The sequence below is a fragment of the Pelecanus crispus genome, chromosome 8 (genome assembly GCF_030463565.1).
Source record: "Pelecanus crispus isolate bPelCri1 chromosome 8, bPelCri1.pri, whole genome shotgun sequence".
Taxonomy (NCBI): domain Eukaryota; kingdom Metazoa; phylum Chordata; class Aves; order Pelecaniformes; family Pelecanidae; genus Pelecanus; species Pelecanus crispus.
This window is the reverse complement of record NC_134650.1, coordinates 40,192,426-40,213,702: the sequence shown is the minus strand read 5'-3', so window position 1 is coordinate 40,213,702 and position 21,277 is coordinate 40,192,426. Positions and strand designations below refer to the sequence as shown.

The following is a 21,277-nucleotide window of genomic DNA, read 5'->3' as shown; positions in this document are numbered from 1 at the left end:
AAGAAGCAAAATTGAATGAAATTCAGTTGGTTACATTAAGCTTGCTGCAGAGACTTTTTTTTAGATGACTTAAAAAACATAGCGATGATGTTAATTAGGCTAACAATAGGACAATATCTACAGAGGGAGAGAAAGCAAGAGTAGGAGAGAGGTTAAGGGCTTGTACTGGTTTTGGCTGAGGTAGAGTTAATGCTCTTCATAGTACCTAGTATGGGGCTATGTTTTGCATTTGTTCTGGAAACAGTGTTGATAATACAGGGATGTTTTAGTTACTGCTGAGCAGCGCTTACACAGAGTCAAGGCCTTTTCTGCTTCTCACCCACCCCACCAGCGAGCAGGCTGGGGGTGCACAAGAAGCTGGGAGGGGACACAGCTGGGACAGCTGACCCCACCTGACCCAAGGGATATCCCACACCATATGACATCATGCTCAGCATAGAAAGCTGGGGGAAGAAGCGGGAAGGGGGGTGGTGGTGTTCAGAGTGATGGCGCTTTGTCTTCCCAAGTCACTGTTACGCGTGATGGAGCCCTGCTTTCCTGGAGATGGCTGAACACCTGCCTGCCCATGGGAAGGAGTGAATGAATTTCTTGTTTTGCTTTGCTTGCATGCACGGCTTTTGCTTTACCTATTAAACTGTCTTTATCTCAACCCACGACTTTTCTCACTTTGACTCTTCCGATTCTCTCCCCCATCCCACCAAGTGGGAGTGAGCGAGCGGCTGTGTGATGTTTGGTTGCCGGCTGGGGTTAAACCACAACAGGGCTGAATTATGTTTCTTACGTTCAGAAAGGAAAAGAATTATAGCACCCCCCAGAATACCCCCCCTTCTGTATATGTCAACAAAGCCAGCCTCCTCTTCCTTCCTACACTTTGTGTGCTGCTGAATCCAAATTACACATTACTTCAGGACAAGAACAGTAAACTAAACGGGGAGGAGATCCCTTTGGCATGTCCTTGCATTGTGTTCTCTTTTCTTCTTTCTCTGTATGGCACATTGTGGCTACGGCTTTGGACAGTTTTGTGCGTTACAATACATGCAAATTATTTAAAGGAATGTTTGCATATTTAGAGAGAATTTGCATATCACCCAATGGCTGCCATTTCACACTTTCCCACCTGACCACTTCAAACATCACGGCAAGATATGAGGCTAGCAGGATTTAGGAGTGCCTAGAGGGATGGATAACACCTCGCATACGGAGTCGCAGTTCTGCAGTGCCTGAAGTTGTGGCAGGTTTGCTGCATGGGAAAAATGGGATAATTCCCAGGGAAGGAAATGCAGCTTGCAGAAATACATCTCACTAGAGAAAAAAATGCCTATGGCTTGTACCGGTCATTTATTTTGGCTACTGGCATAAATTTATCCATTCGCACAGGAGGAGAACATCAACAAAGGGAAGCAGATGAGCGGGTTGTCAGGCAAGCTTTACCATGGCCCCATCTAGTAGCAAAGTGCTCCACCAGCATCTCTCTTGCCGCTCCGCAGGGTCCAGAAGAATCCCCATAGCCTGCAGCTGATGCATACCATGTGGAAGAGGAATGCAATGCAATGTTTTGTTGCATCTATCTTTGACAGATGCTTGCTGAACCTGTTTTTAAACATGTAAACTGCTTATGTTTTGAATCTTAACTGGTTTTGATGTTGAAAGGTGATCTTATACCTAACCTTTAATATAATAATCTTTAACCTGCCACTGGGCATGAGAAATCGACTTTATCCTCAACTTGGTGGTTGGTTTGTAAGGAATTAATATTGGAAATTTGTTGCCTGTATACCCAGACACTAACAGACAATGCCTGGTAGCTTTGAATGAAAATGAAAAAGGGGATAGATGACACAAATGTGGTCCCCAGCCTTGTAGCAAGTACAGCAGCCTCAGCCTATAGATGATATTTTGAATGACCTCCTTCACATACAGGAGAATAAAAATGGTAGCAGGGAAGCAACCATGGGGCACACTCAGAGGCCATGGCATAGGCTACAGAAAATAAATGAAATCGGGAACAATGACAAGGAAGCATGCAGGAAGCTTGAGTTTGGATGTTGCAGGAACAGAGGAACAAAAGGACCCTTTGTGGCTTGCCACAGTAGTTACAAAGCATGAAAAGATGTAGCTATTAGAATTGTCTCACATATTTAAGTTTTGTTGGCTCACCTTCTGTAACTCATACACCAGTTGTAAGTTCTCTATTTTGTTGTTCCTATAGAAAGCAATCTTTTAGCCAAGCTGTACCTCCCCTCTCGCAGAATTCACGCTATAGCCCCACCATCCCAGCAGGCCATTCCCTGCGGTTCACAGCTGCTGTTCCATGTGTGATACCAAATATGAATGTAGAGGTCAGTGCTTTCTTCAAACTGAAATAGCAGGTGATGTACAAAGTTTCTGTGGCTATCATAAAACTTTTGTTTTGTAACCTTCTAAGACAGAAGAGGTTTGTGCAGAACATCATACAATGGGACAGTGCTGGAATAAGATAAGGCTCATCACAGAATAGTAAAAATTTTTGTAAAAGTGTTTTATCTAGGCTGTTCCATTTTGTTTCCATGATATACTTTATACACGAAGGAAAATAAAGAAATGAAACTGTTGACTTCTTTGAGATTGTGTTTGATTTGCCTAGCTGGCTCTCATTTCAAAGGACTTCAGAAATAATTACATTGCTTGTTTACAAAGATTTGATACATAATGTCTATTATTTTCTTATTTCACTTCAGAATTCCTGAAGACTTTTATAGATATTTATTTGAAGATTTCAACTTAAATGGGTGTGCTGATTCTTTGATAAATGCATCCTTTATCCCAAGCGTTCATTAAAGTTGAATACGCCTTAATAAAAAGAGGCAGTGTCTAACATTGCTTCCAATCCTGATGCTCAGCTCTCAAGATTTTTTCTTGTGATATAAAATAATTTAATCACTTATTGAGGCCCCAAGTTTATCTGAAATTTATACATACATTAAAAATGCATATGTAATAGTCAGTATTCCCATTCACTATTTATATACACAAAAGGGGGGGAAAAAATGGCATACCTTTCTCTTTCTTTCCCTTCCAGGTCACTTGAACTGTGACTATAATCTCACCTAATGAAACTAATGAAGGGAACAGAAAAATAAAATACACTCCCAGCTCCTAGAAATCAATTTCTAACACTGCCAGTCTCTGCCATGCAGCACTTCATTTCCAACCATCATACACAGTTCTGAGAAGGTCTCTCAAACTCAGTAATTTGCTCCCAACATCTTATTGATGGAAATTGTTTATGAAAGATGTAAGCAATCATGAAACAGAAATTAAAGAAATTACTTCCACTATTGAAATTAGTTAAGCTTCTACACAGTTTAACTTTTATTACCTTTAATTTGAATTTTTTTGTTTTATGCCTTGAATCAAGTCTTCTGCAGGTGTAAAACATGCCACATGAGTATGTTCACACGGGCAATGAGAAGTCTATGAAGGAGCACACTCTGTCCTCTCTGCAGCTGCAGAGGATGTTGCTACATCAGGGCTGCTCTGGTTCCACTGCAAGATGCTAAGGGTCCAGAAAAAGTAGCAACCTATCCCACTCCCATAAGCGACAGAACCCTTTTCAACTAAGCATGAACAAAAGATTTGGAGAACTGAGAGATTCCCAAGGGTGAAAAGTAATGCAGAAAAAGGAACTCACAGCCACCATGGCTGTTACTGAGGCAATCTCCCGAACACAGCAGAACTCTCCATGCTTTGGCCTAGAGCTTTGGATTATCAATATTTAAGCAGCATTTTACTCCACTACAGACACTGCAGTTATAAACTACATGTACATAAATATTTTTTATGCACATAATGTGCTTAAAGTTTTAAAGATAAAAATTTTGCATTGAAAAAGCAGTAAGAATGCAGGGAAGAGCATTTATTAAGTAAATGCTCTTTGAAAAACAACATTCTGGGCTCTACCCAGCAAATAAACAGCTAAGGTTTCTGTTTGTGTTTAATTTTGACTGCATTTGGCTTGTGTTTGTTTCTTCGTCAATGCTACAACAAACTCATTTAGCTAGAGACTATAAATTTGAAATGGTGTGATTTTTACCAGAAAGACAGTATTATAGTCCAAGTCACTGTTGTCCTAATTACAATAATATAGCAGTTTTATACAATCTGACCCAACAACATAATCGCTGTTTCTTTTTTTCTTTATGTACCTAATATTGCCTTATGTAAAACAAAACCATTTTTTCGATAGATGAGGCAAATTTTACGATGTTCAGTTAAAAACTTTCTGCATTTTTTTCTGAGGTACACTTTTGCAATGCTAATGACCCTGTGATTAAATATGGACTGCAAAGAGATTCAGCAGAGTTTAATTAATGAACATTCCTAATGTGATTTAGCCATTAACCATTGCTGATTGTTTTACTCTGTTAGTGTCAGGTTTCATAGTTTCTCTTTGCAACAGGCTAGCAATCAGAGATGCAATTAACAATAAAAGTATCTTTATATGGCTAGGTAAGAAATCCTGTGTTTGCTGGCAAACTAAGATTAAAAGCCATCATTAAAATAAGATGTGTGTGCTCAGCTAGTGCTCTTCTGTTGTTTTGGCTGTGTTTTTATGTGCAAGTCAGGGTACAGATTCTGCACATTAGTCAGAAAGAAAAATGCATATACTGCCACAGGGAGTAGGAAAGCAAATTTTTTGGTGTGGCAGTGAAATGTGTGTACTGGGCGGGGAGGGGGGAATCAAACTTGTATGTTCTAGAGGAGGTAATGTATAGTTGGTGCCAGAAATTTACATGAATCCATATTCAATGAAGCAACCCTTTTGTTGAAAGATTGTAATGGCTGGTAAAAATAAAAAATGTTACCATAATGCAACCTAGTGGGACCATGTTTTCTCATTTTCCCAGGGACTTCTGTGGGGTTTTTTTGTTTGTTTGTTTGTTTCTTTCTTTCTTTCTTTTCTGATACCCTTTTTGCTTTCCCTCACTCTTTCTCTCCTACTCTTCCCAAATCTTGACAGGCTTAAACCTACATTTCATTCAGAAGATCCGATTACCAATCTGAACAGGGCATTAAGAGTACATTTGCATGAAAAAGATCTACCATTATTGACCAAGTGTTTTGTTTTTCTAAAAGGATCACTGTGCTTCAAAATCTCTAGCTCGATTTTGAGTTTGGCTGATAGTAGCTGTGCAGTCAGTAGTGGTCAAAGCAAAGCATTGTTTGTATTCAGCAGGTCAGATAAGCATTCTTTCCAAAATGAAGCCTTTTCTTCACTGTCCTCCTTTGCTATAATCTCACAGGTAGCACGACAGTTGTTGTCATGGTAACTATTTTTTATTGAATAAAACTGCAATAATCTCATAAAAACCTGTATAACTTCTTGACATGTAAATTATTACTGCCTCAAAGCTGAAGAAACTTATTCTTGTTTGTTTTTCATTGTTGCTGATTTTTTTAAATACAAAAACATACTTCTAAGCCTTGTCATCCTGTATTATTCTGTATGAGACCATTTCTAAACACAAAATCTATGAATTAGAGATTTTGCTAGCCAAATAAAGAAAATGTATATAGAATAGAAATTTGTGTAATGCACTTCAGAACTTGTTAACATATGCAAAATACACACATAAAATATTATCATTGGCATTTTAAATTGCATAGCTTGGTGTGTACGCAGATAAACACACATATATATGTGGGTATGTTGTATGAGTGTTTTAGGGTTCTTTTGTGGTTAGTACATTATTTCACTCCTACCTTCTACATCAGTACTTGAATGTATTTTTACTGTTATTAATAGTAAAAGCTAAATAACAAAACCCTAATACGTGGATCAAGTCTCACAATGCAAGAAAGTCCTCTCCCCAAAGACTCCAAGAGCTGAGTACCAGGAAAGACAAATGCAGACAGACAACTGAGGAGAGACAAGGAGATGACAAGAGAATGTAAATCATCCTGGGAAGCAATACTGCCAGCACACAGTAGTGCTGCTGCCCAACCTACCTGCTGTCAGGTTAGCACAACCACCCCACAGTGCCTACAGTACACAGGCATCATGGAAGAGTTCTAAGGACTGTTCTAAGAACACATGACAGAGGTTGGGGGCGGGGGGGTGGGAAATCTTCCCACACTTAAAGGAAAGCAAGTGAAAAATAGAAAGGCATTTGCTTTTTAAGTGTCCAGTGGACCCCCTTTCAGTGATTAAGAATTAATGGAGGTGGAAGATGACATCCTAAACAGTCGTAAGGGGTAGAGATATGGGCCAGAGTGGTCCACTAAAGGAAAACTGGGCAACTTACGCTTGACATGCTAGAGAGACAGGAAGGCCAGAATGTATTCTACTATATCTATAGTAGAATCCTATATACAGCCACTCCTAGAGGGAGAAATGAGAAAGAAATTTGTGTGCTTTACAGATGTAATACTGATATGTGGGCGATGAGAACCACATAAATACATAGATAGATACAAGGCTTCACTTAATCTTCTGCAAAGAGAAAAACAACAACAAAAGGTTCCTTACAATGAGAAATTGTACAAGGAGGAATAGCTCCCCAAGGGAAATAACAGAATCCTCCTCGCTGAAGAGTTCACTCTATTGCACAGGATACTAGATAATGTATTCTAAGGGAAAACCCTAGAAAGACAGGAAGATTAACTAATAGGGTAATTTGTCTTTCCCAGCTGTAATTTATTTGACTAAGTAGTGAAATACTGTAATGCTGTCATGATCTTGTTTATGATGATTAAGGTAAGGAAGAAGGAAAAGAGGGTTATTCATACAACGCAGTTTTAGGCTCAACTGGCTAAATTAGATACCTAGTTGCACTAGCTTTCTTCTCTAGCCAGGGGAAGAAGGCAGAATTGCCCTCTCATGGGATCCTCCTTTTCCTGGTTGACCAGAGAGGAATCCAAATTAAATTAGCCAGCTAATGTGAATGCTTGAATTTCAATCATATGACTACTCTCTTATGTGTATGTACTCGAAATAGGCCATACCAGTCTATAATACTAACCCTCCAGGACCTTCAAAAGCATGTAAGCTAGCACACCAACACATAGGACAAGTACAAATCTTGCAAGACTTTTGCTTTCATTTACATTCTTTTCTATATATATACACAGCTATGTGCACTTATATACTCATACAGACATTGTATAGACTTTCTGAAATAAACTGCAACTGATATACTTGATATTCTTTTTTTATATCTAATCTAGAAGATTAGAGTAACAAAGCATTACTTGTTTGTTTTGCTAGTTTGCTTTATATAAGCAGCCATATGTAATGTCACGGAAATGCAAAGAAAGAGAGTGGAGAACCAGTACTCTACAGACCTACAGGAAATGGCAGATGCTGCCCCAAACAATTGATAGTCTAAACCGAAAGTTCTAACACCTGAAAAATCTAGCTTAATAAAGGGACCTGAAAGAATAAAACAGGAGCAGCTGGGTCAACAGTAGGAAATAACCACTACAATAAATTATGAAATACCATGCAGGAAAACTTAAGAAACAGTTTCCTGTTTCCACCAGGAAAATAATCTTTTCATATACCTCTGGGATACTAAGTCAGGTTTAGCTCCATAAACAGAAGAGGAATCTGGTTGTTTCTTCCAAATGTTACATATTTCTTCATGCAATTTTTAGAGAGTTTAGAAAGTTAATGAAATCTTTAAAAAATGTTAATATCATGCAGTACGTGTACAAGTCAGAATCTCTGAACAACGGAATATCCTACCACATGTAACACAACAATGTTTTTAGATTGCTCATGTGTCATTTTAAGGACTTTTTATAATGTGAGGGAAATGGGAAAAATCTATTGTATGCAAATGTGTAACTGTAGAAGTATGAAAGGTGCCTGCTATGCATAGGAGAAAAATGCCTTCTGTACAGCGCACAGACAATGGAGCAAGCTGGCAGCCTTCAGCATTTTACAGCTGTATAATGAGGACTGGAGGAAGCATGGCTGTGAAATCTAATAAGCTGCATATTTTACAATTTTTTGTGCATAAACTAATTGTTTTAGAAGTCTGATGCCGCCTTTTTAACATGATCTTTTGGAAACAAAAATGTTTTACATCAGAAATACGTGTTTAGATCTCGCGATATAGATAACTCTTTGGCAATTATCCTTGCTGATGTTACCTACTGCTTGGATTTAGCTTGTGTGAATCTAACAGGAAAGGACACCGCCTTTTCAGCTTTAAGGTTGGCAGTTCTTTCTTGCTACAACTTATAAGATGGTGGTGCCATTAGAGAGCCTGTAGGTATTCCTTTATAAATTCCCCTGGGTGGTTGGTTGTTAGGATTAGAATACAGTCTGTAATATCACCGGCAACAGTAGAAGGGTAAAATACATTTTATGTTTGGCTTAAAGAATTATGTTTTCTTTTCATGTTATTTTTTTATTCTCCCTTTAGATATCACCCTCACTATGGAATATTAATTGATATTCCTGAGACATGTGGGAAATAGCTATTCTTTTGTTCGAGACTTTTTGAAAGACTGCTTGTCTCTAATCAATTGACTATTTCATCAGCATTCATTCTGTGAGGTCCCCAGGCAAAGACAGTAAAATTGGATGATCACTGTACACTATATTTCCAAGCAGAATAAAAAGTACCAAAAGGCTTGTTGATTTCAATGGAAGTTTCAGGTTATGCTCAAGTGTATTGTATAAAAATATAAATAAATAATAAAGTAGCCCTGGCTGTTTACTGCAGACATTCTTTCATTTATAACTTTCTGTTGTGAAAACAGAAAATGGCTGGTATAATCTTGCAGCTTTGATGCTCTGCTTGCTTTATTTGGTGGAGTGAAGCCTATAATGCCAGCAACTGTATTCCAGGTTGCAAAAGCAGACTCTGAAATATTGCCCCCTCAGGCCACTGCAGAGCAAGCATATGGTGGCAGAGACCATTTGGGCCCCAGGGAAAGGGGACAGTTGAATCAGCTGCCCAGCAGTACTCTACCGGCTGATTCATGAGAAAGCTGTATTGACATCAGCTCCACGGGCAATTGCTTATCTCTATTCATGAAGAAACATTAAGTGCTGCAGATACAGCAACTAAACAGAGGTACCAATTCAGGGCAGGGTGGGGAATTACCAGTGCCAGAAAAAAAGTGGATTCTGAATTGGATCTGAGTCTCATTTTCCCAAATGTCAAGCGTGTCCGTCAAAGAGACATCAGGTCTAACACAGCCCACCTGAATTAACAAGAGTTTGAGGAACATTGGTCTCCCAGTGTTCTAAAGCGAAACCTTTTGTGTTAGCAGAGTGATATAAGTTATACTAATAAAAGTTTCTCTGAAAATATTACCACACTGAATTTAATTTTTTGACCTAGAACTTTCTACATCATGGTTAGAACTTGTCTACATTTCCCATAATTGAAAAAAAGAGAGAATATGTACCAGTCCAGTTCTGTGGCATTTCATAGAGCCTCAGTGTGGCAGAAATCTGTACTGATCTACTTCCTCTCAGCTGTCTGTTTTCCAGTTAGGCATCAGCCACTGGCCAGCAAATGGGCTCATGTCACAAGCATAGCTGTTTGGAAAAATGAAGTGGCATGCTTTCAAAGCCAACAAAGCAAAAACCCTACCACTGTTTCAAATATTTGTTTCTTCAAAATTTGAAATGTGGGAAAATTGTGAAAAATCCTTGCTAAGAGTAGATTTAAACTTGTAACCAAAAGAGAATGTATCAGAAACCGGAGTCAAAGACTTATTTTCATATAGTCAGAGAACAGAAAAGCGATGATGTGTTTGATATGTACAAATGACAGCAACCACAAAAAATTTCAGAAGCGGCATATCTGCAAAAGAACAAGATGTTTGTGACGATGAGACAAGAATCATCTGGAAAAATCTACGACAGTAGAACAGATACTTGTAGATTACAAAGGACTAGAGAAGCATGCACCTAAGACTGCCAAAATTTTCTCTGCTCTGCCCGCACATGATCAACATACAGCTATGTCTGTCCATCCTTATGATGTTCCTGTTTCACAGATGAGATTTATTCCTCTATATGGAACTCCATAAGGAACTATAAATTCAATTCTGATCCAAACAGCTTTTTCCTGAGGAGTTTATCTTCACTATGTGTCATTTGCACAACATTCCTTCGTACAAAGGGAATACATGTGTGCAAAAAATGGAAAATTTGTGACAAATTGCTGAGAGTTAATGGAGAGGAAAAAAAGGCAGCTTTTGTCTAAGAAACCACTACACATTAATAGCTCCATACTTGGCACAAGTAATTTAGGGCTTATTTCTAAGAACCAGATAGTGTCTTCAGAACCTGAACATTCAAGTACTTGCTGCCATTGGTACAAAGTATTTTGAGCAATCCCACCGATTTTAGCAGTTTTGTATAAAGTCAATGAACTAGCTTAGTACACTCAGGACAATGTAGGTCAGTGCAACTGAAGGGTCAGATTATGAAGCCCTAAAGAGCAATATCATAACTTCATCCATGGTCCTCAAGCTTATAACAGTCATTTAAGAACAATATAAAAAGATAATGACATTTTCAGTCAGACCTCATGAGAAATGGGAAGTACAAAACTAATAGCACATACTCAGAAATATATCTTTTTCAAGGCTCAATAACAAGTCAAATTAAGGAGAAGACTGTCTTGGTTTTGAATATATCCTAACCAATTACTTAAGGTTACTTATGACTGCTTTTGGAACCATGTCTCAGTCACACAGAATGTACAGAAGATTTTAAACACACGCGCACTCGCTAAATAAATCTCTCACGTAAAATGCTCTTCAATACCACAGCTAGTGAATTTGATTATGCACAAGATGAACAAGTAGAGGAACAAGACAACATGAAGATATACATTTTCTAACAGCTGTTACATTACTGCCGTATTTTACAACATCTGCTGGTTTTTTCCTTAGCTTTTGCACTCCCTTTGCATTTACCCTTTGGGCTAATTTGTAGTTGACCCCAGTAATATAGTCCTTTTACTCTACAATTTTGTGACAAACTATCATTGATTTAACAGTCATGCTCAGTGCCTTAAAAATCAATGAATACATAGGAAAAAAACCCAGTAAAGCTGTGGTTCATCTCAGTAACATTTCAGGTCAGGTTTTTATCGCAACTTTCTAATTTATGAAGTTATTTTATCACTATTCATATCAGACATTGCATGTCAACTTCTTGTTCAGCAGATTTTGTCCTTTTGCTAACAATTTGTAACTGGGAGAGAACTAATATCTTTGGGAGAACTGGAAAGAAAAGCTGCACTGTGTACAGTGTGCTTCTACTATACATGGCTATACTAAATAACTCTGTCCTGCTTTTGGAAAAAAAAAAAAATATTGAATGATTTCCTATTTACAGTGCTGTAATCAAGGGCAAACTTTGATCCAAAGGAAAACATCGCTAAGTAGATGAGCTTGTGCCAGAATTGGAAATTCATATTCTGACTCAACTGAAAGCCTAAACCCTTTCCAATAAAGACTTTTTCCCCCCAGTAAATAGTTTTCATGGAATCATTTAAGGACAAAAGTATTATTCTAAGCTTTTTCAGTTTGTTAATGTTTTCAAGTGCTAAAGGCAAAAGCATTTCTAGATCAATCGCAGCTTGAATTCCACTGTATATATTTTAAGATTTTTTTTTTTTTTTTTTTTTTTTTATGACTGTCTGGGAAATTCTTAATATTTGGAGATTATTAAAGTTTGTCTGTTTACCTTAATTCAGGCAAACTATGAGAGAATTCTCTTCCCTTATGGCTTTTGTTCTTTTTCCATCTGTATCCTTTTTTCATTTCACCAACACATTTGTCACTCTACTTCTGTCGTCTTCTGTCTTTCAACATGACATTAGCTGTCTAAACATTCTTGGCTTCAGTAAGAATGAAATCAAGAAATTTCACTCCTCATTCCTCTCCTGAAAAAAAGATCCTGAAACTATACTGCTGGGAGACAATATACACTTTTGTTCCTGTTTTCACCTCTGCAGCATGCTTTCAGGGAATTCATGAATCTGTGTATAGCTGAGAAGGCAATACAGAAACAGAACATACTTGGGGGTGTGGGGGGAATGGGGGGAGTGTGTTTTCGTTTCTTTTTTTTTTTTTTTTTTTTTCCTTTTCTTTTCTTTAAATAAGCTACAGGACCAGTTCCAATTACCCTTGTGGATCTTCTAAGATTGCTCATTCATTTACATAATACACTATCTTTACTGTAGGCATATATACAGAACTCATAGACAAATGGGAAAAAAGAAAGAGTCATGGGGTTCTTCCTCCCAGAAGCTTAGCTGAATCTCTCTTAAAAAGGTTTTAACTGGGTTTCATCCCAGTGTGTCCCTTTACATCTAAAAGTGATTAAACAAGATTTACAGACAAATTAGATTATTTCCTATTTATGAAATGCAATACTGTTACAATGAAGTGATTCCACAGATTTCACTTTTTGATCTTTAATTCCTTAAGAAAATTAGTATCAGAATTAAAAGATTAAAGTGCTCAGTTTCAGCAAAGAACATATTCTCAATATACACTGTTAGCTTTCACAAGCAAATTCATCATTTTTGGTGTTAGGGAACAGGGCTTACTATGGTAGATTATATAGGAATTACGTAAAAAAGAAAAGGAACACAAGGATGAAATAAGGGAAAATTCAACTTAGTTCTCAAAACTTTTCCTGCAATGTGCTCCTCTCTTTCCTCAAAGAGAGAAATAAATTATTTCAAAATAACTCTGAACACAGTGATGATACGCACCACTCAGTACGCGTGTGGGTGTGTGTTCTGTGAAGACAGCTGAAAAGTGAGCATCATTCCTACCGGAGATAACACAGTGTAATACTAATCGTCTTTGCACCGAGCAGGGGGAGGAAAGCCATGCAAATCCTTTTCTTTTGTTTTAGTAGGGAAGCAGGATTTTCCAGATATCACCAATACATAACATAAAAATGAAACAGGCTGGATTGTAGCCATATATGTGCTAATCTCATATATTGGCATACACACACTTTCATATGTATCACATACAGAAAGTTTCCACGTACATTACAGTTTTCACATCCCCATAGTGTATCATTCATGTTCTAGACAGCCGTGCAAAAATACCACTGACATTCGTATAATATATCTCTTCTAGCAAGGAACGTAAGAGCAGTATCTAATGTACCTACTAGAAAAACTGCATTGTGTTCGAACCTCAACATCACGTTACAGAATAATGAAAGGTTCACGCGTTCATCTGTATTTTATGCATTGCTTTCCACAGAGGTCCAAAAATAAAATGCCTTGTACTGCATCCTCATTACATAAGTACTATATATATAGCATATGAGTTCCTCTTCTGTTTCAGAGCAGTCAGAATTGGTATAAGCATTTTGAGGAAAGAAGAGGTTTAGTAGAACTTTGTTTTATCCTGAATAAGAACACTGCCTAGTAATGACTGTGTTGTAGAAACGTGAAGGCTGAAATTAGCAGTGGGTGGAGATCTCTTTAAGGGGAATTAAGTAAGTGGATAATGGAAGTGAAATACTCTTAGTGTGGCAAAAAAAAAAAAAAAAATTTCCTTGAACTCTGAAAGGAGACTGAGTTTTCTTATAAACATTACAGAGGAGTTAAAGTAATTTTAAGAGGACTAACAAAACTTGAAGAAAGTTAAAATAATTTATGGCGTATCATTTAGTACAGCTCTTGATGTTGCTACCCGTGGGTTCAAAGAGGAAGGCAGAAGGAAATAGTGACAGCAACACCTCCCTGGTGGAGGGGTAACATTCTCATCTTCAGCTTTCCAGCCTTGCAATTTGGTTCCATCGGAGATTAAGATGCAGACTTGACTGCGTATGCTGCATAGAATTTAGTCATTCATGACCCATGTAATGCAATGACAAATATACTCTGAGTTTTGAAGTGGCAGCTGAGAATTACGTTTTGGTTTTCAGAAAAGAGCAGGAGTGTATGTTTGTACTTCTTTAGAGAAACAGCTTGTAAACATTCACTCCTAGAAGCGTCACATAAAAGACATGCAAGGATCAGGGATCATAAGAGATAAATGTGCAAAACTTGCATAGTCTCAGTAATTCAAGGTAATAAATGGTAAGCCTCTGAAATAATCTATAACAAATTTCTACCTATATTTGTGTTGTTAGAATAAACTCTTTTTGGACCAAACTCTTCCATGCAGCCTAAGAACACGTAAAAATGTGGAACTACATGATTTCAGAGGCAGTTCAGTAAAGAACTGTTTCTCTTTCCCCCACCATGCTAGGGGAGAACAGGTGGAATAATATCCTCCAAAAGCCAGCCCCTTTCACTACTCCCTAAACTGACACCAATTTCCAGGCACTGGTCATTTCTTCTACAGTCTTCCACTATAAAGTTTTCCCGGATAAAGTTTTATCTTTTAATTCATCTCTCATGACCTTCCTTTACATTTTTCCCTCCTCTTTCACCCTAACACTTATCTCCATTGTTTCACTTCCCCTCTTTTCATTAATGCTTTACCTTTTATTCTGTTGCTCTCATTGCACTTTTACCATCTTTCAAACCTCATGTTAACCAAATCACTAGTTTTTTATTCACCTGATCTTCTGACTAGTTTCCTGTCAAAGTTTTTAGGTTTTTTTTCCCCTCATCTTCTTTACAATGAATACTCCTTGGATAGGGGCCATGTCTTTACTACGGATTAAAAATACTGCTCATATGCACAGATATAAATTATTTTTATAGTAGCCTTTGTGATCAGAAACCATCTTTTCTTGTCTGCAGGTATCTTCATTTACTTTTTTCCCTAGAATACCAAACAAGTCCCATTCATATAAGGATTAACTGCCTTCAATTTCCCTTCCTCCTTCTCCTACTCCCTTTTGTTTTTCTTTTCTTTTTTTTAATTTATTTTATTTAATTAAGCCATTTACTTGCCTAGAGCTTAGCAAAAATATCTTCTGAAAGCAGGTCCATATTATGTTTGTGCTGCTGTATAATTAAAAGTAACTTAACAAGTTAAATCTATGTTTTGGTAAAAGAACTGACATGCAGGCTTGAAAATTCACATATCAGTTTCAGCACAAGCAAGTCAATGCAACCAAGATATGAAAATCTGTTGGAGAAGTGTTGATTAAAAAAACCAAATGAAGCCTCAGGTATCACCGTCTAGTCAGCACACCATGCTTATATTTGAAAATGACCTGGTACAACTCATTGTACTGAATGTGAGTGAGAGAATGGTTCTGCCTCCTCACATTCCTCCTCCTTTTAACTAAATAAGACAGAATGGTGCTTTTGAAACTTTCTGATAGGGTGCTGCTTTATTTTACAAAGTGCCTTGGCACTCCTTCAATTATCTTGCTTTGACAGATGTAGACAAATTGCTGAAAAGCACATGATCCTCAACCTAATACTAGAAAACATTAGAATTTACTCTGCATTTCATGGCCAGATTTTGATGTCTTTGCTTATACTGATTTCTTATATTACCCTGAAATTGACTCTTTTAGTTTGATAGGTTTATTTCCCTTTTGCTTTAGTGACAGCTAAAGACCACCCACACTTGATATATATGTGTCAGTAGGGACTGAGGACCTGAGTACATAAAGATGTACCTCTGTAAGTACGTATCTAGACATCTGCAAATACAGAACAAGGGACAAACTATGCAAAAAAAAAAAAATTCTAATATATTAATCCATGAGGAAATAGATTCACACTAATCCGACAAAATGAATAAATATAAGTAAAACGCATTAAGAAGATTATTTCCTACTCCTTTCTTTTTCTCCCCTTTCACACAGTTAATTTCCCTTTTCACCATCTTGTTCCACAGCTTTCTCTGTTTTCCCCTTCCATCTTCCATGCAAATCTTATGGCTAACTGGTTAAGTCCACTCTAGAGTCTAACCATCAATTCCCAGACACAGCATCTTTCATTTCAATGTTTTTGGGTGATTACAGTTGCACTTAGAGGAAAACAAATAAGTATGTATCCACATACCGCAAGTGCTACATCTGTGTATCAAAATACACAAACAGATAATTAAACATCAACAAAATATGAATAGGATTAGAGTGTCATGTTGGAAAAAATCTTAATAAATCCTTCTCAATAACAACACTCTAACTACAGCGTCATAAGGGGAATACAAATTTAGCCCATTAAAGTGTTGTTGGACGAAGAAAGACACATTAATACATCTGTTAGTGATTTTCTGACTGCTAAGGGACTCTACTATTGTGCTGCAGATGAAAACTTTGGCCAAGACGAGATTTGAAAATATGCAAATTAATGCTAACAACATAATAAATATCTAATTATTCATCAACAACTCAGTGGCATACTGGCATAGTTTAAACCGTGAGCAATCAAAGTTTGTTGATGTTTCGACATACATACCTACAACAGACATTTCTGGAACCGTGGCATGATATGGACCATCAACAAATTCTGGGGCATTGTCATTGATGTCTTGAACCTTAATAATAAATTCTGAAGGAGGCTCCAGAGGTTTGTTTGTGTCCCTGTCAACTGCTTGAGCTGTTAGAGTGTATTCAGCTTTTTCCTCACGGTCAAGCCTTTTCATAGCATGAATGTCTCCAGTCTTGTCATTGATCACAAAGATTGTTCCAGCTCCATCTCCTGACAGAATATACTTGATTTTGCTGCTGCCAGGATCCAGGTCTGTGTGTAACTAAAAGGAAAAAAAAAGCATTTTAGAGACAAAAATTACACCCAGATTTTTTTTTTTTTTTTTGCATTGGTCTAACCACACATTTTGTCAAGCTATTCTTTTGTACTTTAATCTTAGCACCAGTGATCCATATCCCAGCTTGAATACACAAGGAGAGTAGGGATTTGTATGCATACTAATCAAAAGTGAATGTAATCATAGGCATAATTAGACTTTCTATTTAAAAAGCAGCTGTTATATATATTTTAAATCCCTGTTCTAAAATGTAAATGTCTTCAGAACTATTATCAGCCAAAATGAACAAGCACAAAATGTCCTTAACCTATTAGATCAAAGGGCGAATGAAGGTTTAACAATAATATATATTTTAATCTAGTTTCTTATGTTTAGTTATTACTTTCAGCTTATTTTCAGGTGACTGAAAATGGCTGAACACTGGCATCTATGTGAATGTTGTAACAGACAGCATTCACAGAAATTTAGAACCATATCATAACTCAGCTGTTAGCAGAACTTAAAAGGTTCAAAGATCTTTATTCTAAAAGTACTTCCCCTGACAGAAAGCTTTGTTAAAGCAAGTTTCCAGAAATGTAAGAGAAACCCTTAGAAGCATCTTCCCATTCTCCTCAATGCCCCATTAGAAAAAATAATATTTGTATTGTACTTGACTTTTCAAAGTACAAGATAGGATTATAATAACCTGAAACAGTATGGGAAAAATAGGTTTTCTTCTTTGCTTTGAATTTTTTTTGTTAATTAAAAGCCTGAACTGAAGAACACTGGAGACAAACAAAGGACATCCATTGATTTTTTTTTGTAGGCTCAGATCCAAGTACTAAATATCAGATTATCTCCAATAATTTTTAATTTGCAAGGGTGAGTGCACCAATTGGTGGACCATATGTATCAGTGTCAACACATTCAAAAATACAGGATAATAACCTAAATATACAGTAGTAGTATTTTACATTCTGTTCACTATTAAATCTAACACACTCAATATGAACAACAATAAGAAGTAGTGAATATCACGTCATTAAAAATGTAACTTGCATTTAGTGTTATTTTGCTCTGCGTCACAAAAGATAGCCTGAAGGAAATACATACAACCTGTTTAGGATAGCTGCAGCGTGACTTACACAACTACTACTAGACTTGCTCCCGTTGGCTCATTTTTGTGCAGACAGCTCAACAGAAATTGCTGCTGGTTATGCATTTTACTTTTCAATTGATAGCAGTGGTTGCTAGGGCCGGGCAGCATTGTCATTTGATATAAGAATCTGTATTAGGATATTGAAATAGGTGTGGGAAAAAAGCCCTGCAACACTGGCTACAGCCAAGCCACAAGTAGATTTTTATGTCATACCACAAGTAGGCTCTGCAGGTTCTTCAGCAGATAATTGGTCACGTACAGTTACATCTGCAAATTAGCTGTTCAGGAATAAGAGCTTAGAAAACTCGTTAACGGCACCTTACAAAAAAGGAATCTCGAACTGTTGCAATGAGCACAGCAGACAACAGCAGTCAGGTCTGATTTTCCAGTTGATCTGGTTTATTATACATACAAAATCCTGGGCCACCAGTGTATTCTCTGCTCTGCAATAATAGCGGAACTCCCACTGACTACAAAAGGTGTAACTTCATCCTCTGTGTTTTGCTGGGCAACACATAATTACCACACTAGCTGTTACCACACCATTGTTTTAACAACTTTTTAAAAGCACTTTAACTGTCCGTGAACATGAATGACTCAATCCAGTTCACTCTTCCTACCCAACCCACATGAACATACACATAGACATCATGTGACAGCTGAGTCCTTTGTCCAAAAACTCAATCTGTTTTTCTTTTTGTAGCTGCGATCAGCTTTTACTTGAGAACAATCAGCATAATTTACTTTATGTTAATTTAACAGCACTCTCCTGTTGCTTGGTACTGCAGTTTTGTCTGCTCCACAAGACATGTTAATACAACTTTTTTTTTCTTAAAGATTATTGTCCTTATGAGCAGGACTATACTCAAACTAGGTGTCAGCAAACATAAAAAAAATATTTTCAGGGTCCCAGAGCTTGTCAAGATCAATCCAGAATCTGTTTGTGGTTGTCCTGGTTTAACCCCAGCCAGCAACTAAGCACCACGCAGCCGCTCGCTCACTCCCCCTGCCCCGGTGGGGTGGGGGAGAGAATTGGAGGAGTAAGAGTGAGAAACACTCCTGGGTTGAGATAAGAACAGTTTAATAATTGAAATAAAGTAAAATAGTAATGATAATAATAACAATATAATAACAACAGTAATAATAATATACAAAGCAAGTGATGCACAATGCAATTGCTCATCACCTGCTAACCGACGCCCAGCCAGTTCCCAAGAGGTGATCGCTGCCCCCCAGTTTCTATACTGAGCATGACGTCATATGGTATGGAATAGCCCTTTGGCCAAGGTGGGTCAGCTGGCCTGGCTGTGCCCCCTCCCAGCTTCTGGTGCACCTGGCAGAGCATGGGAAGCTGAGAAGTCCTTGACTAGCATAAGCACTGCTTAGCAACAACTAAACCATCAGTGTGCTGTCAACATTCTTCTCATCCTAAATCCAAACCACAGCATTGTGCCAGCTACTAGGAAGAAAATTAACTCTGTCCCAGCTGAAATCAGGACAGTGATTTAAACAGATTGTTTATACTTTAAGCATCTGTTTGATTCCTGAATAAAATCTATACATTATTAACATTGCATATGAAAGCGTTGGCAGAATATTCATAGCTGAATTACAGTGATGTCATATCACAACATTGTCTGGACACACACAACTCAGCAAAGCAATTGGGAACAACTCAGTTCACCCAACTACACAGAGTCTTACAGTGGAAAAAACTATAATCTGAATTTTGAAGGCAGCACTGGCTGGATAAACTAGATATCCCACACAGATACATGAGAATCCTCAAAGATTGTCCAATTTGCTATTTGCTAATAAGTAGGAGAGGCTGACAGTATAGTCTCCGGTGTAAATTCTACCCGTATTATCCAACAGAAGTTATGGTTCACAAATCAGTTCTGGTATAAGTTAGTGTAGAGCTATAAAACCTTTGCAGTGCTAGTAAGATACCAACGGTTAAAATGAAAAAAGGTCTATGATTACTATTAATTGTTTCTTCTAATAAGTTAAAGTCCTTCGTATAAAAAAAAAGAAATAGATATTGCTATTTGAAACACTATGAAATGAAGGGCTAAACATTAAGCCAGATGCATTTTATAATCTTAAAGTTGAAACTGAGTCTGATTAGTGGAAGACCACTTTTTTTACGCAAAGATTAACAGTGTCAAAAATGATAGCAAATTTTTTTTTAGTTCTTTAATAAAAAACAAGCTATAAATATGGCATTTACTGAAATAATATGTACTTTTTATGGTGAGCATCCAGGCTGACAGAATAAAATATCTTTTCTAAGTTCTGCAGTTCTTACACTCTAGTATCAAAATATTATAATAAATGACCTATGGAAGAGCCATTTCTCCAAAATAATTTCATTGTTTGGATTTAGGATTAAAACGTCATCATCTACTTACAAAGTTAAATCACAGAACTGAAGTGAAATTCTAAGCCAGAAAGCATGGTATTTTTTCAAGTAATATTTTCTCTCTTCTACCAGATGTGAATGATAATTTACAGCAATCGTCAAGCTTCAGCAAGCTGTGTTCATGTGAAGGTTAAAGATCATTAAACACATAATTATATAGGGTCTAGGTGAATGATAGAGCGGCATAATGAGTATGATAAATGAATACTGGTTTCTGCTGAAAAAGCCTCACAAAGGTAAATATGGAACTGCTTTCCACACCTGTAGCTTTATTTGTTGCACCTCTGCTTGAAAGCTGACCTCTTATTTTTCATAGCAATATCAAGAAATGTAACAAGACTTTCTATTTAAAAACAGAGATATCGATAGCTAGCCCCTATGTCCCACTACTAGAGAGCATCCCAAAGCAAACAGAAAAGCATGTTTACTGGAAAACTTAATCATGTTCCGAGTGAGTCAAACTCACTTCCTTTATGTGAGATTCAGTTAATTAGAGTTTGAAGGAAGTGAAATCATCTTCCTCCATCACTGCCCTGCCTGTGGGACTATAAATTCAAACCTCTCTCTCCCTTGAAGCAGCACACGCAACCCCATCACCCAATACGTGCCTGGATTTATGGCAACAGGAGAGGTTTTGGATCCTCTCCTAGCTTTAATGGTGATGCAGATGCCCTGTATTAATACCCTACTAATGGCTCCCATGTAGCCTCAGCACAGGTCTGTTCCTAAAAAGTGAACTTCATTCAAAATGAACACCGCAGCTTCTAATCATTATTAATTCCTTTGCTATTTTATGTTACAATATAGATGATAATCAGTGAGGCCAGTATTAATGGTAACAGCACACACAGTGTTCTTCCACAAAAGTAACGTTATTTTCACTAATAATGAATGCATATCTGAAAGTATTGCCAACACACTATTCAAATATATATTTATAGTCTCCCACGTACATACATTACAAACATGCATAATTACAATCAATGCAAGAGAAATTGTGGAGTTGAAACTTATTCAAAGACCCTCTATATTCTGTAGATGTA

The 21,277-nt window shown here is 37.2% G+C and overlaps 1 protein-coding gene across 3 annotated transcripts in view; it reads right to left on the bottom strand.

Annotated features, from left to right (window-relative positions):
- CDH8 (cadherin 8) overlaps positions 1 to 21,277 on the bottom strand; it is a 137,287-nt gene that overhangs the window by 81,281 nt on the left and 34,729 nt on the right. For all 3 annotated transcript variants that reach the window (XM_075715672.1, XM_075715673.1, XM_075715674.1), the window contains one exon: positions 16,365 to 16,659. In XM_075715672.1, the coding sequence (XP_075571787.1) occupies positions 16,365 to 16,659 (295 nt within the window). The remainder of the gene's footprint in view (positions 1 to 16,364; positions 16,660 to 21,277) is intronic.